The sequence below is a fragment of the Colobus angolensis genome, unplaced genomic scaffold (genome assembly GCF_000951035.1).
Source record: "Colobus angolensis palliatus isolate OR3802 unplaced genomic scaffold, Cang.pa_1.0 Scaffold7, whole genome shotgun sequence".
Taxonomy (NCBI): Eukaryota; Metazoa; Chordata; class Mammalia; order Primates; family Cercopithecidae; genus Colobus; species Colobus angolensis.
In genome coordinates, this window is record NW_012120709.1 from 8,860,648 (window position 1) to 8,878,020 (window position 17,373).

At 37.8% G+C, this 17,373-nt stretch overlaps 1 protein-coding gene across 1 annotated transcript; it reads right to left on the reverse strand.

Moving 5' to 3' along the window:
* Positions 1-881: 881 nt before the first annotated feature.
* On the reverse strand, positions 882-11,243 carry MMP7 (matrix metallopeptidase 7). Its single transcript, XM_011926627.1, has 6 exons — positions 11,090-11,243; positions 8,279-8,505; positions 8,045-8,193; positions 5,318-5,446; positions 3,609-3,770; positions 882-1,174 (listed from the first exon to the last, which is right to left on the reverse strand). Exons 1-6 carry the CDS (start codon positions 11,204-11,206, stop codon positions 1,146-1,148), a joined length of 813 nt encoding a protein of 270 aa, XP_011782017.1. The 5' UTR covers positions 11,207-11,243; the 3' UTR covers positions 882-1,145.
* Positions 11,244-17,373: the final 6,130 nt, after the last annotated feature.

The window sequence follows — 17,373 nt, forward strand, 5'->3', positions numbered from 1 at the left end:
TAAGTAAAGGATTTGGGCTGGGTGCGGTGGCTCACACCTGCAATCCTACCACTGGGAGACTCAGGCTAGTGGATCACTGGAGGTCAGGAGTTCAAGATCAGCCTGGCCAATATGGTGAAACCCCATCTCTACTAAAAATACAAAAATTAGCCAGGGATGGTGGCACGTGCCAATAATCCCAGCTACTTGGGAGGCTGAAACAGGAGAATCACTTGAACCCAGGAGGCGGAGGTTGCAGTGAGCTGAGATCGCATACTCCTGCAAGCCAGCCTGGGCAACAGAATGAGACTCTGTCTCCCCCCCAAAAAAAAAAAAAAAAATTGAAGGATGGGAATTACATCCAATTTTAGTTTTGTTCAATTTTATGAAAATTCCACTATTTATGCAAATCTTCAGCAACATCTACCTTCTCATTAAAGCCTTGTAGCACTGGTTTGTAGAAAGTTAAAGAGAACAGGGTGAGACCAGTATCTGGGTTGGCATGGGGAAAAGGGAAGGGAACCTGGAGAGTGGCTGCAGTAGGAAAGGTTGCACGAAAATCAGGAAGTGAGGGGAAGGTAGGAACTTGGAACTGGAAGTGATGGTGAGGTGGTAAGTCGTAAGTTGTTGGAAATTCTCAGACATTTGTGGGAAGAATTGGACTTTCCAGGGGACTCAGAGTGAGAGCACGGGCCACAAAGGTAAGGGGAAATTAGTGTAACTTTGGGCCACACTAGTGAACAATAAAGAGGTGGAGCTCCCACTTTCCCTCTTGGGTGGAAGGGTGAGGTGCAGCAGAAGACCCCAAAATAGTGTGGTGGGATTCTTTCTTTGTCCTAGTCTTTCTTCTCATTGTATAGTATGTCTTCACTTGCCATAGAAAGAGTGCTCCAAAATATAAATAAATTTACCACGGAATAAACATTTTATTTATTTGTGTACATAACATTTATTGACATCTACCCACTGCTAGTATAGATGAGTAAGACACAGTCACGCCATAAATGAGTTTATCCTTAAAAGGAGTGAAAGACATTCAAAAACCAACTGCAATAACAAAGGGTGACATAATTGCTAAACAGAGTGGAAGAACAGTGCTTATCAATTCTGATTGTGCAACAATGATATAAAATCCAATGAATGAATGGATGTTCTCCTTGAAGTTTCTATTTCTTTCTTGAATTACTTCTCTTTCCTATTGAGAGAAAAAAAGAGAACATTCTGATATGTAGAAAATGCATAAAAACCATCCTAAGATTATACAGACAAAGGAAATGTCACAGAAAGTATAATCTATTATTCACTCAGCCCAGTTCTGTGTGCCTGGGACAAAGATTCTGCAGAACAACCTCCAGAGGCTAAGAAGGCAGGATTGACTGGAGTGTGGGCCCAGGGCTCAGGCACCTTTGTATCTTGTCTCTACCAGTTTACTAGCTGTGTGACCTTAGGTAGTTTACTACTTAACCTCTCAGCATCGGATTACAAATCTGTAAAATGTGGATAATAATGTCTCATTGAAGTCTTGAATTAAATGAGTCAATCCATGTGAAGTCTTGGAATACTGCAAGTACTCAATACATGTTAGCTATTATTTATTTTTTGAGATGGAGTCTCACTCTGTTGCCCAGGCTTGAGTGCAGTGGTGTGATCTTGACCCACTGCAACCTCTGCCTCCTGGGTTCCGGCAATTCTCATGCCTCAGCCTTCCGAGTTGCTGGGACTACAGAAACACACCTTCATGCCTGGCTAATTTTTGTATTTTTAGTAGAGATGGGGTTTTGCCATGTTGCCCAGGTCTCAAACTCCTGGCCTCAAGCGATCCCCACCCGCCTCAGCCCCCCAAAGTGCTGGGTAAAGGCGTGAGCCACCGTGCCCAGTCAGCTATTATTTTTATCATTCTGAGTATAGCATTAGGAATCTTGTATCTGAATCATTTTCTTTGGAATCTATGTTTTCTGCTCATATTATGTTTTAGATTAACTCCCTACATTTACAGCCTACATAATTAAATTCTATTTCCATTTGTCCAGAAGTTACTTCTTTCCACCTCTGACCGGGGTGCCCTTTTGTCTAATACTTAAGGTTTTAATGCACTAGTCTCTTTTGTTCCTATTAAATTTAATCAGTATGCCTCGGATCTTCTTTAGTCTCTTTGTATTTTTCTTAGGGTTCTAAAATATTTACAGACTGCTGTAGAATATTCCATGAGTTCCACAGTTTTCTGTAAGGGGAAGGTAGTATTTTCAGTTTTCTTGGTGATAGCTTTACCAACAATAGTCAACATTTTGTGAATCGTTTGGACAGCAGTGGTTCGTTAAGTGAGATCTTTTGGAAATAGTTACATAGCATTTTCCAAAGTGCGTTCTCTGAAGTACTATTTTATGGGACTCATTAAGACCCATAAAAAGGATTATAATTTAGGAAACACTGGGTCAAACGTTTGTTCAATAGTCTATACTCTCCAATATTCTATGTACCTGAAATATAGTAGGTAGTGTTCCTTGAACTTATTTTTCCATAGTCTCCTTATCTGGGAATCACCCTGTAGGACTGGTGTTCTGAGAATACATTTTGGGACATGCTAATTTATAGTAAATGCTGGGTTGAACTGATATCTTAAATCCAGTGTCTTACTGGAATATTTCTCCCTTGAGGACAGTCCTCTATTATGTGGAAGCACTTTCGTTGCTCATGTGATCATTTGAAGAGTCTTATATGATCTTTTTGCAGTGTATTCTCTTCATCCTGATCTTTCTTACTGGCTAGGTTTAGTTATATCTGCTGATTTAAAGATGCCATTCTGTATTCTTTTATCCTTACTAGGATAAAAAGCTTACTGGGCAGTGATAGGCAGGGATATGTAGTAGAAAGAGTATGAAGTCACTTAGCCCTCGCTTGGAATCAAGGCTCAAGCACTCGGCAGTCACATGACCTTGGACAGTCCACTTAGCCTCTGTGAACCTTACTTTCCTTACCTTTATCCAGAGACAGAGCTTTTTATTCTTGTCCTTTGATTTCTTTCTCAAATTCTACTTTTGGTTGACTCAATTCAGTAAATCCAAATCAGTTTTCTTAAAAAAACTGAATTTGGAACTTGATTAAACCAAAAAAGCATAGATTGGGACATGGGATATACACAAGTATCAAGACCAGGAATGATAAGCAGTTTCTGTCCGTGGTTAACCACTTTCTCTGCATGTGTATGCAAACAGGAATAGTACGGTCACTTTTAATTATTTAGGGTTGAATCTTTAGGAGTGGGCAGCTATGAAGAAAGGTGTTTTGTCCCTTCAATCCACCCCTACAGGGGACACTCTCCTAAATAAACTATTTAAACTGAGAGAGGAAGAGCAGTGGGTGGCAGCCTGAAGAAAATCTTGACAATATCATTTGCGTAATTTTACCACATTGTACTATGTTACTGAAACTCACAATCAACATCTTGATGGTATAACACAGCCTAGTTATATTTTAAGTATCTAAGGTCCCCAGTTCCTCCCCTTAATAGGCTTTTTGATATAAGTTTCAGTGTGGTTTTCCAGGTAAATACCCACTTCCTAGCCTTTCTTTTCCTACCCCACTCTAAAAAGAAAATGTGAAATCCTCTTATTTGAAATAATAAATATTACCATATAGTTTCTGAATGCCTTTAATATCATCCTGGGAGAGTTTAAAATTTTGGGGATCTCCATTTCCATAGGTCGGATACATCACTGCATTGGGATCAGAAGAATGTCCCATACCCAAAGAATGGCCAAGTTCATGCGTTGCAGCATACAGGAAGTTAATTCCTACAACCGAAGAAGTGAGAAACTAATGATAAAAATATCTGCATATATTATGTAATATTACATATAATATATGATATCATAATTTAAATAACTAAAGAAAAATACTCAATTTTTAGCCTTCGGTAGCTTACTTATTTGTTTCTAGGCTTTCAAAAGTGGAGAGAGGTTAGAAAGATAAATCAGAATAGGAGTACTTTAATCTCATCACTACTTCTGCTTCTTAAAAATGTGTAATGTTTTTTATTTGCTTCTTTCATTCAGGCAGCAATACTCTGCAGTGGAAAGCAAAGGCTTTAAAAGCACTAAGACCTAGGTTTGAAATGTAGCTCTACTGCTTACTAGCTGGACAACTCTGGACAGATTAATTGATGCTGCTGAGTGTCAGTTTCTCACCTGTTAAACAGAGACAGTAAATCCTGCCCTATAGATTTGTCATGATAACTAGAGTTTCTCAATATTTGGGAAGTCACAGCCATTCAATAAATGTTAGTGACTTTGGATATCAGAAGAGAGAAAGTTCACTTTGAGAAAGCGAAGATTGAAAGGCAGGATCTCCAGGCAATGCTGGGTTTTGTCTTTCATTTTGAGTCACTAACTTATATTACATATATCCTTTGCTCTCCTTCAAACTCATTGAAAGGCTTTACAAGTATGCGGAAGGTGTGAGCTTGTGAGTTTGAGGAGTGGCCAGAGCTCTGGTGATGTAGCATTGAATTGAAGGAAGCTGCCTTTAACCTACCTTAAGTGGGAAAAAAGAAGAATGAAAAGAATATGCCAGATGTGAATGGGAGGCAGCATCACAATTTTACATAGATTTTCAAAGCAAGGCAGCAAGCTATGGTGAATTCCCTTTGCCAAACACAAGTACAAATTTCCCTTTTAGGGCCAGTTGGTAGCCTTTTTTTTTTTTTTTTAAATTGTCTCTAATTGGGATTTTTATGCCAGAGTCTTCTGCATTACTTCTCTGATGTGCCTATAATATCCTACTATGTAAAATGATAAATATGACAGACTAAGTCATGGAGTTGGTTCTTTTTGGAAAATAGTGAATAATTCCAGAATTGCATATGCTTCTTAAATATTATAGTTTCTACCTCTCTTTCTTTTCCATTTGGGGCATGTATTTTTTGCAAATGTGAAGGAAGAGCTATGATTTATTGAATTATTAATATATTCCAGGCACTATATAGGCATTATCCCATTTAATTTAAAGAATCCTTGATGTGGGAACTATTTATATTCCCATTCCACAGAGGAGGAAACTGAGGCTCAGAGAAATTCAATAACTTGCCCAATGACACAGAGTAATTGGTAGATGTACAGCAAATTGGACCAGTGCTGCTTGACTCCATAGCCTGAGTGTCCATCTTCTGTATGTGTAGCATTATGAGTATATTACATGAAATAATGCATTTCAGGCATATAGTACAGTGTTTGGCACTTAGCAAGGGCTCAATACTTATTATAAATTAAAATAATTATTTAACTTAGTGTAAGTCCAGGATTTTAAAAAGGATGTGGAGTAGAAGAGACATGAGATGCTATACCTAGACTGCTACCATCCGTCCAGCGTTCATCCTCATCGAAGTGAGCATCTCCTCCAAGACCTGGTCCAGGTGCAAAGGCATGAGCCAGCGTGTTTCCTGGCCCATCAAACGGGTATGGGTCCCCATGAGCTGAAAGAAAACGGAGTGATTGTTCTTAGTGACTGATTTTTTTTTTCCAGTCATTTCATTTTTCAGTTTATATGATTATTGAGGCTAGAAAAAGCAGCCCAGTGCAGGCCAGGCACGGTGGCCCATGCCTGTAATCCCAGCACTTTGGGAGGCTGAGGTGGGCAGATCACCTGAGGTCAGGAGTTTGAGACCAGTCTGGCCAACATGGTGAAACTCCGTCTCTACTAAAAATACAAAAATTAACTGGGCATGGTGGCACATGCCTGTAATCCCAGCTACTTGGAAGGCTGAGGCTGGAGAATCGCTTGAACTCAGGAGGTGGAAGTTGCAGTGAGCCGAGATCATGCCACTGCACTCCAGCCTGGGTGACAAGAGTGAAACTCCATCTCAAAAAATAAATTAAAAAAAAAAAAAAAAAAGCAGCCCAGTCCAAGTAGCTGGCATTTTTATACGCTGTCAGTTGCATTCACAGGGTAGTTGGGGTGCTTTCTTGGCCCAGATACTTTTTCCTTTCGCAGAACCATTGCTCATCACTGATTATCACCATATATTGAAAGCTTACTGGATATAGGACTTAAAATGCAGTTATATCTAACTTAGGGTTGCATTTAAGCTTTTGTTAAATTTGACCACTTTGCTCTGCCAAAGGGTAGTGAGAGGGAGAATGAATATGAGTACTGCATTTGGCAGGTAATTTGTGCACCATTTCATATTTTTTTTTCTTAAAAACCTAGCTTATTCTTTGTGGGCATAGTAAATAGTCTCTTAGAGAGCCATGCTCAAGATCTCTTAAAATGGCTTTTGATAGTCCTTTAATTTGTGATGCGGAGCTGGTTATCTTCAAGGTGGTATGAGGCCAGTCCAGTTTATCTAGCTCTTAAACAACTTGTAGTGCTATGATGGGTGCTTTCCCATAGCATTGTCTTCAGCGTTTTCAATATTGTGGATTGAAGTTCAAATTTCAGCTATAGTAGCTGGACAGTTCCACATAGAACAGACCTAAATGGGCAATGTTTTTCTCTAAAGTTGCACCATGAAACACTAGCAATTAAGAACAGTTTATGTATATGTGTTTTATATATATATACACACACACACATATATAACCCATATACTAAAAAAGGGTTTATATACAAATATATACATATTTGCATATATTTGTATATATTTTTGTATATACATATATTTGTATATGTACTATATATGTATTTTATATATACACACATATATGTTTGTATATATACAATATATATGTATTTATATATATATGTATATATTTTTGAGACACAGTCTTGCTCTGTTGCCCAGGCTGGAATATAGTGGTGTGATCTTGGCTCACTGCAACCTCTGTCTCCTGGGTTCAAGCGATTCTCATGCTTCAGCCTCCCAAATAGCTGCAATTACAGGTATGTGCCACCATGCTCAGCTAATTTTTGTTTTAGTAGAGACGAGGTTTCACCATATTGGCCAGGCTGGTCTTGCACTCCTGACCACAGATGATCCACCTGCCTCGGTCTCCCGAAGTGTTGGGATTACAGGCATGAGCCACCACACCCTGCTGGGATATATATTTTTAAGTTCTTTAATATGAAAGTTTCCATTTCCTACTTCCTTGCCACATGAAAGGCATTAGCAACAGGTTATATACCACTTCTCAGTGGCCTCTTGAGGCCTTTGGAAGCTACAACTCTTTCTGTTGATTTAATATTGATGTTAGCTCGATATATTGTAAACATATAGTCATGTGCTACATAACGATCTTTCAGTCAACAGACCACATATACAATGGTCCTATAAGACTATAATGGAGCTGAAAAATTCCTATAGCCTAGTGATATAGTAGCTGTCATAATGTCATAGCTCAGTGCATTACCTTTTCAATGTTTGAATATGTTTAGACACACAAATACTTGCCATTGTGTTATAGTTGCCTACCGTATTCAGTATAGTAACATGCTATATAGATTTACAGCCAAGGAGCAATAGGCTATACTATATAGCCTAGTTGGATAGCTGTATCATTTGGGTTTGTGTAAGTGTAGTCTATGATGTTAGCACAATGACAAGATTGCCAAAGGTCTCATTTCTCAGAATGTATTCCTATTGTTAAGCAGTTCTTGACTGTACATATAAATAATAATTCACATTACAAAACAGGGATTGGCAAACTTTTTCTGTAAAGGATCAGATAACAAGTGTTTAAGCTTTGTCATCTCTGTCACAGTTGCAGCCTGACCCCAAACAGTCATAGATAATAGGGAAATGAAGGATCCTGACTGTGTTCCAGTAAAACTTTATTTACAAAAACAGAAGGTGGGCTGGATTTGGCTCAGTGGGTCCTAGTTTGCCAACTGCTACTATAAAGACTGGCTCTATATTACCAGATTATAAACATTATAATAATATTGCTGATTCTATCTATCTATCTATCTATCTATCTATCTATCTATCTACCTACCTACCTACCTACCTACCTACCTACCTACCTACCAATCATATCTCATTAAAAGATTTTAATCCTCATAAGAAAAGAACACTGATATAAACCATGAACAAACAAAACAGGACACAGGATTAGCCTACAGGAATCTTTCTTACCTCCTCGTGCAAAGCCAATCATGATGTCAGCAGTTCCCCATACAACTCTCCTGAAATGCAGGGGGATCTCTTTGCCCCACATGTTTAAAGCCTTTGACACTAATCGATCCACTGTAAAATGCGGTAAGTCTCGAATATATGATACGATCCTAGTAGCAAACAAGAAAACAATGTTTGACCTCTTAGGAAACAGGCTTTATTGTTTTTGCCAAAATGAGCCAGAGCAAAACTAACCTGTAGGTGACTACTTTGGAAGTCCATTTTGGGCTATTTGGAAATAGTGAGTATTCTGCAACATCTGGCACTCCACATCTGGGCTTCTGCATTATTTCTATGATGCGGGAGTTTAACATTCCAGTTATAGGGAGGCCAAAGAATTTTTCCATCTCCTTGAGTTTGGCTTCTAAACTGTTGGCATTTTTTGTTTCTGAGTCATAGAGATAAAATCTCTTGAGATAGTCCTATTGAAAAGAGAGTAATTAATCTATAGTTCTTGTTTATTATCTTCTTTTATCTTAGAAGCTTGTACATCTCTTGCCTTTTTGGTTCCTGTGGATTCAAATAATGACCTGAAGACAGAATAATTACATAGTCACTGAGTAAAATAAGTGTGCATTAGTGAGGAGAAAATTTAATATTGCTAATGAAGCACTGGCATGCCATTTCATGAGCAAAAGAATCCCTCAGTTTTTAAAAAATCCCTTTAAATGTTTTGGGCAGAAATACACTATACACTTTATAAAGCCCAGATGTGTGTAAGAGCAATCAGGAAGCATGTACCAGTCTGTCCTCAGGGGTACAACTGGGACCTTCTCTCGGTGTTATCATAGACCCTGTTGGGGAGATCTGAGGTCAACCAGCCCTCTCTAAGGTCCAGCTGAGATGTGGTTCCAGCTAAAAGTTAAAGGGTCTTAAAATTTTAGCTCTGGGAAAAGATATTAGCAAATTATTAAGTAGTTCAATTTAATAATCTGGTGAAGGAACCAAAGCTTATAGCAACTAAATGATTTATGTGCCCAGGTTCACACCTTAAATTAGCAGCAGAACTGGATTTGACTTTCCCTCTTTCTGCTCATTCCATTCCCAGCCCCTCTTTCTGCTGGTAAATCTCTAGTCAAACCCACTTTGGGAGATTGTAGTATACAGTAGGTCTCCCAGGTTTATTCCACACAAAGTTGGGTTCCTGGGAATTTCTTTAAAGGTTCTCAGTATCTGGATATGAGAATAGGAATCCAGCAGCACAAATACAACAACAAAAGTGAACGAACTAACAATAGCAACCTCACAGGAACATTTTTAAGCACTTACTAGTGCCGGGCACTCATGTATTTATTTTATGTAAACCTCATAACCACCCTATGAAACAAGTATGGCATTGTTATACCTATTTTATATATGAAGAAACACAGCTCCGAGAAGTGAAATAAATTGCATAAGATCATCTCGTGAGTAACTGAAGGAGCCAGTATTTGAACTTAAGTGTTCTAACTTCTATACATTAGAAACATGTGTAGGGTTATATGATGCCTGATAGTATTGTTGTTAAAATGATTTAAACACTGACTCACTAATTTGCAGTTTATTTTGAGTAGATGGTAATGATTACCTGTCTTAGGACAGCTCAGGAATATGCAATTTATGTAAGAAATCTTATTAATATTGTAACTTTTTTTCCTGTTGCCAACAGTTGTCTCATTAAGTACAACAAATACTTATGTTCATCCGTGACAATTGATAACTGATCCTTTATTTAAAAACAAATAACCCATTTAATCCCTTCTAGAGCTACAGACTTTACCAAGACACCCTCTGGATGTGAGATGTGGTAAATCTTTGTTGAGATGACTTTTCCTGTTTTTTGTTAAACCTAGCTAACGTCCCTCCGAGTAAAGAAACTCTAAGTTTCTGCTAACTTGCACTCTAAGTAAAGAAACTAAATGCAAAGTACTCTTTCTGGAGAATTCATTAGGTGGAACCATATAAAATTGCTGTTTTGGAGATTTTAAAAGGTAAATACTAGTAACTTCATGTGGTTCAATCTAACTTATTATAACTGGAACTTTTTAAAAGTCTAAGTTAATGTGAATTAAAAATTGACTTTTCTTATGTTTAAAGCCTAAATTTACAAATAATACTTATGAGTAATCATCCCATTAGTTGACCAAATAATAATTAGTAGACTGCTTATATTTATTAGACTGCTTATTAAGAAGCATATTAGAAAGAACATGATTTTTGAACCAGAAGCAGTTGTCCTTGATTTCTATCTTTACCACTAATAAGTATATGAATCAATTTAACCTTGGTTTCCTCTTTTTATAGAACTAAGGATAAAATGTCACAATGTATATGTAAGTACTTTATAATCTACAATTGTTACATACATGCTAGTCGGTTTTGTTATCACCTCATTTACTTACTAGAATACCCCGTGTGGTATAAAACACATAGTATTATTTTTTTCTGCTGGACACAGGAGAAAACAAAGTCAAAAGTTAATGCCTTGTCTATCGTCATTGACTTCTTGGAGAGTTGTAACTTCTACCCATGTTTTCTGACTTCAAATATCTCCATTACAAGCAGTTTTGTAAATATACAAACAGTATATTTACAAGTTGTATCTTAAGAGGCAATATTCTGTATGCTATAGAAAAAGAATCTCAAGTTATAATAAATAAAAATAAGAACTTAATTTAAACGTTTCAGGTATTGTGTTAAATGCTTGACAACACCCTCATTTGGTTGATACCAGGCTTATCTTCAACTTCCAAATTGGAAACCTGAAACTTACAGAAGTTTAATGACCTTCCTGAGTCTGTCTACACAGTGAGTGGAGGGTTGGAACTCAAGCCCGATTAGAGCAGACTCTGAAACCTGCTTTTAATGGCTACTTGATGAAAACATATATTGCTTTTATAATCAGAAAAACTACCCCAAAGAAAATTCCACTGCAATGCTAACATGGGAAGGGAAATAATTGAAAAACACAATTCTTAATGTAGATGGCAAAAGAATGGAACCCCAAGTAAGTAGGCTGTGACATACCTGAGCCTGTTTCCACTGTAGCTCACTCATGCCTCCCGCCTCCCGAGGCAGCGGCAGGGCCAGGCTGCCAGGCAGCAGGCACACAGCACATAGCACGGTGAGTCGCATAGCTGCCATACAGAGACAATTGTTCTTGGACCTATGGTTGATTTGGTGTTTTCTGCTAGTGACTGCAGAAATTTATATAGCTTCTGAGCCTCGAATGTGGAAATAGGTGACTCATTTGAGTGTTTTCTTTCTTTTTAGAGTCTACAGAACTTTGAAAGTATGTGTTATTTTTCATTAACTAAAACGAGGAAGTATTACATCCTTACTGGCAGGAAGCACACAATGTATTTGTCTTTCAAAGGATTTTTTTTCTGTCTGCCACATAAATTGAATCCATGAGAAACCTCATTTGTTTGCCAAAGTGAAATGACTGCTCACATAGGTCTTTTCAATTTAAAAATGTAGGGAAGCATCATTCAGGACATTATTGTACCATATATTTTTAAAGGATTTTTTAAAAATTGAAAGGCATGGAAAAGTGCACAAAACATATAAATAATGAAATATAATTAAGCAAATACTGTAACAGTCACCAAAGTCAAGAAATAGAACATCACCAACATCCTGTCGGTCTCTATACAGGGGAAAGATGGCAGGAGGCAGATGGAAATGCCGCTGTGTAGGTGGAGTAATGGCCACCATAGAAGTGTGTTGTGTCCCCTCACCTTCCAGGTCCCTTGGCAGAGCAGTGATAATTTCCTTCTTTGGGTCTCCTTTTCATCAGTTTATATCTTTTCTTAGTGGTGAAAACTGCCTCTAATTCTTCTTGAATTAAACATGAAAAAATACCAAGCCAAAAAAATCTACAAGCATGGGCTAATCTGGCTTACTTATTCTGCTTCTCATTTTATAGTAACAGATTCTAATTTCATTGTATCCAATTTTTTTCTTCCAATCACTCTGACTCTGGCTGCTACCCAGCTACAGGTAGGGATGCATTGGTCCTTAGTACACAAAATGGTTATTCTATGTATAGCAGTAAGAATCCATTACCTACAGATTTAGCCCAATGACTCTATTCTTACCAAAGATGAAACTGAGGCCAAGATGACAATTTAACTTACTATACTTCTCTCAGCTCACACAGATAGTAGCTCAGTGCTTTTTCTATCCCACTGCACTGCCTATTCATGTTGTAATAGGTCTGTCTCCTTTATTACATTATACATTACTTGGGAGAGCACCATGGCTTTTGACTCTAATACATCATGGGAAACACTCCAAATATGCTGGAGCTAAAAAATTTAATTAATCACATGTCACTTAAATTACACGGTAATTGAGCACTGTGAGCCAGCAAAGGTAAAATTTTCAGATCAGTTAATTAAATTTGCTCTCTTTACAGAGACGTCTTTATTCTGTGTGGTCACAGTTTAACTAGAGTAATTGGTACCCTTAGTCAGAGTTTGACATATGATAAGGTGCATCATAAATATTTGTAGAATAATGAATATTTATGAACTCTACTTGAATCAGCTAAAAATGAAATTATATCAGGTTTTTGGTAATATTTGCATTGAATTAAAATCAAAAGGCATTTCCTCAAGTGAGTGAGCACATAAGCCACAAATTGGATGAAAATAAATGCAAAGACACATCCATGGCCAGGTGCAGTGGCTCACGCCTATAATTCTAGCACTTTGGAAAGCTGAGGCCAGTGGACTGCCTGAGCTCAGAAGTTTGAGACAGCCTGGGAAACATGGCAAAACCCTGTTTCTAATAAAAATACAAAAATTAGCCAAGCATGATGATGCATGGCTATAGTCCTAGCTACTCAGGAGGCTGAGGCACGAGAACTGCTTGAACCTCAGAGGCAGAGGTTGCAGTGAGCTGAGATCACTCCACTACACTCCAGCCTGGGTGACAGAGTGAGACTCTCAAAAAAAAAAGAAAAAAGACATATCCAATAAAGGACTTATCCAAAATGTACAAGTAACTTTTAAAATTCAACAGTAAGAACACAAACAATCTGATTTTAAAAATGGGCCAAAAACCTTAACAGACATCTTACCAGAAAAGATATACAGATAGTGGATAAGCATATGAAAAGATTCTTCACATCATATGTTACTGGGGAAATGCAAATCAAGACAGTAATGAGATACCACTACACACCTATTAGAAAGGCCAAAATCCAGAACACTGACAGTGGCAAATGCAGGATGTTTTAGTGGAAATGAAAAATGGTACAGCCACCTTGGAAGACAGTTTGATGGTTTCTTTCAGAATGAAACATACTCTTACCATATGATGCAGCAATGGTGCTCCTTGGTGTTTATCTTAAGGAGATAAAAATTTATGTTTACACAAAAACATACATATGGATGTTTATAGCAGCTTTATCCATAATTGCCCAAATTTGGAAGCAATCAAGATGTCGCTCAGTAGGTGAATGAATACATGTACTGCGGGACATCCAGGCAATGAAATATTATTCAGTGCTAAAAAGAAATGAGCTGTGAAACCATGAATAGACGTGAAAGAATCTTAAATGCATATTATTAACTGAAAGAAGCAATCTGCAGGGCTACTTAGTGTATGATTCCAACTATGTAACATTCTGGAAAAGGCAAAAATAGGTAAAAATATCAGTAGTTGTGTGGGCTGGACGTGGGATTGGGGGATAAATGGGCAAAGCACAGAGAATTTCTGGGGTAGTGCATCTACTCTCTGTAATACTATAATGGTGGATTCATGTCATTTTACATTTGTCCAAACACATAGAATGTACAACACCAACAGTAACCACAAATGCAATGAACTTTGGGTGATTATGATGTGTCGGTGTAGGTTCTTCAATTATAACAAATGTAGGCCGGGCATGGTGGCCCACGCCTGTAATCCCAGCACTTTGGGAGGCCGAGCCAGACAGATCACCTGAGGTCAGGAGTTTGAGGCCAGCCTGGCCAACATGGTGAAATCCTGTCTCTACTAAAAGTACAAAAATTAGCCCGGTGTCGTGGCGGGCACCTGTAATCCCAGCTGCTCAGGAAGCTGAGGCAGGAGAATCACCTGAATCCAGGAGGCGGAGGTTGCAGTGAGCCGAGATCATGCCACTGCACTCCAGTCTGGGCAACAGAGTGAGACTCTGTCTCAAACAAAACAAAACAAAACAAAACAAAAAACAAAACACACACACACGTACACACACAGAAACAAATGTCCCCCTCTGGTGGGGGATGTTGATAATGGGGGAGGCTATGCATGTGTGGGGGCAGGAGGTGCACGGGACATCTCCGTACTTTCCTTTCAATTTTGCTGTGAACTTAAAACTGCTTTAAAAAAATAAAGTCTTAAAAAAGGTATTTTCTAGATTTTGTATTTTACACTTCTGTTTACTTTTAGCAATTCAAAGAGCATTAGAAATTACAAACACTTTAAATGAATTTTAGTAACTCCCTTTAATATTCACTCTTGAATAAGGAGAAAAAAAATCTCTTGTTCATCTAAATTGTAATTAGTGAAAAAAGACCCAGTGGAATCAAGTCCCACGTCCAGCCTTTAGAAGCTCGTGCTCTAGGGTGGCAATATCGGGAGGTAAATACTCTTAAAACCAAGTGACACTTGCTTATAGTGTGCCAAGTTACCAAAGAGAAGGGAACAGTTAATCCTCCTTGTGGGAATTGAGGAGTAATCCATACAAGAGGTAGCATTTTAGCTGGATTTTGGAGGGTAACTAGGAGTTCCCTTGGAAAAGGGCATTCCAGGAAAAAGACATGGGAAGAGCATGGATATAGTAGAGTGAGCAGTAATGTGGCTGTGGTCAGGGCTGGTGAGTGGCTGGAAAAGCAAGTCGGGGTCAAGTTGTTGAGAGCGAGCCTCGTGTGCCAGGGAGTTTGGACTTTATTCCAAGGGCATCAAGGAATGTTTTAAAGGAAGAAAGCAGCATAATAAGCTTTGTAATGCTGTAAGAAAATGATACTAGTGATTGTAAAGACAGATTAGACAGATTGTGGAAGATGAGATGATGCTCTGTAGAGGGATATTGGAGAGGCAGATAGACTAAGCGAAAAGTTATTACAATAATCCAGGTGAGAGAGGGGGAAGATGAGTCCCTAAAGTAAGATTGTGACCATAGTGATGAGAAAGAGGAAGGAAATCCAAGATGTACGTAGAAAATAAGATTGATAAAAACAAAACCAAACCAAAACTTGGGAGATGATTGGTTGCAGGAATGAGAAGAAAATCAAGGATGATCTGAGCCTAATAGACTTGGTGAGTGGTCGTGCTGTTAATATGGAAACATGGCTTACAGGAAAAGAAACTAGGAGTTGATTTTGTGAGGGAAACAGACGTGGTTGTGGGAAAGCAAAGACATCATGGACATCCTGGACACTGGGTTCAAGGCTTCAGCTGGAAATCAGGTCTGGAGCTAATGAGAGTGATCTGGTCCACAGGTTATGAGTGACTTATTTTTAAGGAAGGAAACTATGTTTTCTTAACCGGTAAAATATACATCATATAAAATTTACCACTTTAACCATTTTTAAGTGTACAATTCCGTGTCATTAAGTACATTTACAACGTTATATGACTATCACCAGTGTCCATTTTGAGAGCTATTTTGCCATTCCAAAGAGAAACTCTGTATCCATTAATGAATAGCTCTCTTCTCCCCTCTCCCTCCAGACTCTAGTAATCTCTACTCTGCTCTCTGACTCTAGCAATCTGACTATTCCAGGTACATCCAGTGGAATAGTCATACAATCCATTCCAGTGGCTATGCCACTGTAGAATACAATGTACTATACATTCCCACCAGCAATGGACTAGGATTTCAATTTCTCTGTATACTCTGTATTCAAAATAACATTTTTTATTTTTTATTTTATTTTTAATTCTTAAAATTATCATGGCCATCTAAGTAGGTGTGAAGTGGTATCTCATGGTTGTTTTCATTTGTATTTCCCTAGCGACTAATGGATAACGCTGCGCATCTTTTCACATGGTTGTTGTCCATTTGTATATCTTTGGAGATTGTTGTCCATTTGTATATCTTTGGAGAAAGGTCTATTCAAGTCATTTCTTATAGTTTTAACTGGGTTATTTGTCTTTGAGTTGTAGGAGTTCCTTATATATTCTGGATATCAAACCTTTATCAGATATGTGATTTGCAAACATTTTGCAAATTTCTGTGGGTTGTCTTTCACTTTCTTGATAATGTCTTTTGATGCACAAAGGTTTCTAATTTTGATGAAGTCCAGTTTATCTATTTTTTTCCTTGGTTGCTCATGCGTTTGGTGTCACATCTAAGAATCAATTGCCAAATCCAACGTCACGAAGATTTATTTCTACATTTTCTCCTAAGAGTTTTATGGTTTTAGCTATTATATTTAGGTCATTGTTCCAGATGCTTTGATTCTGATAGCTTTCCTTTTCATACCTTTGATTTCCCCGTGCTGTAGTGTGATTTTCTGCTTTGGTGATCTGAGCAGACTGACTTAACTTGTAATTATGTTAAAGGAGAGTCATTCAGCCCTGGTTACATTCCTTCTGTGTTACCGTGACCAAATATTTAACCTTTCTGAAATTCAGCTTCCTTATCCAAAAAAAGGAAACAGTACTTTTCCTTAGGGTTGTGGTGAGGATTAAATAAGAGGATTAAATGTTTGAAAGACTTAGTAGTGTTTTTGAAGCACAGTAAAAGCTCAGTAAATGCTAGCTAGTATTGATGTCATTGTTATTATTATGCTGAAAATTTGTGTGTAATATAATATAATTTTTCCCCATCTATGAACGTAGCATGGAGAGCAGACATGTATAAAGGAAAAATACAAGGTTTAAATGATTCTGTTTCAATAATTTTTATTGATACCAATGTTTTCTGAGACACAATGAAGTAACTATCTTAAATATTTCAATGTGATTTGTTATAATAATCAACCAAAGTAATCTCCTTACTATAGAAGCTATTAACTTTTTAAACAAGACAAGCACATCGTCTTTATATCAATAAAATCTTTGGGTGTACAGTATGAACAACAGAACAAATTCATGGGAAAAATAGTCACAAAAATTGAAATAGGGTGAATCAGATAGGAAAAGTAATAGGATTTTAATTTCAAATGGAAACATTTTATATTCAAAAGCAGGATTTATGCAGAGAAAGGGAAGGTGGTGGAGCACCTTAGTGGATGCACCTGATGTTATGGGTGGCCCTACCTCTGTTTGAGTGAGGGGCAACTAAACAAGGTGACATCTAAGCCTTTTGCAAGGCAAGTGTGAACTGCTGCAGC

Coding starts and splice junctions, on each gene's coding strand:
- MMP7 (XM_011926627.1), bottom strand. CDS start 11,206: ATGGCAGCTATGCGACTCACCGTGCTATGTGCTGTGTGCCTGCTGCCT. Junction 8,194..8,278: donor TCCAAAGTAGTCACCTACAG/GTTAGTTTTGCT, acceptor GTTTGCTACTAG/GATCGTATCATATATTCGAG. Junction 3,771..5,317: donor GACGGATGGTAGCAGTCTAG/GTATAGCATCTC, acceptor CTTCGGTTGTAG/GAATTAACTTCCTGTATGCT.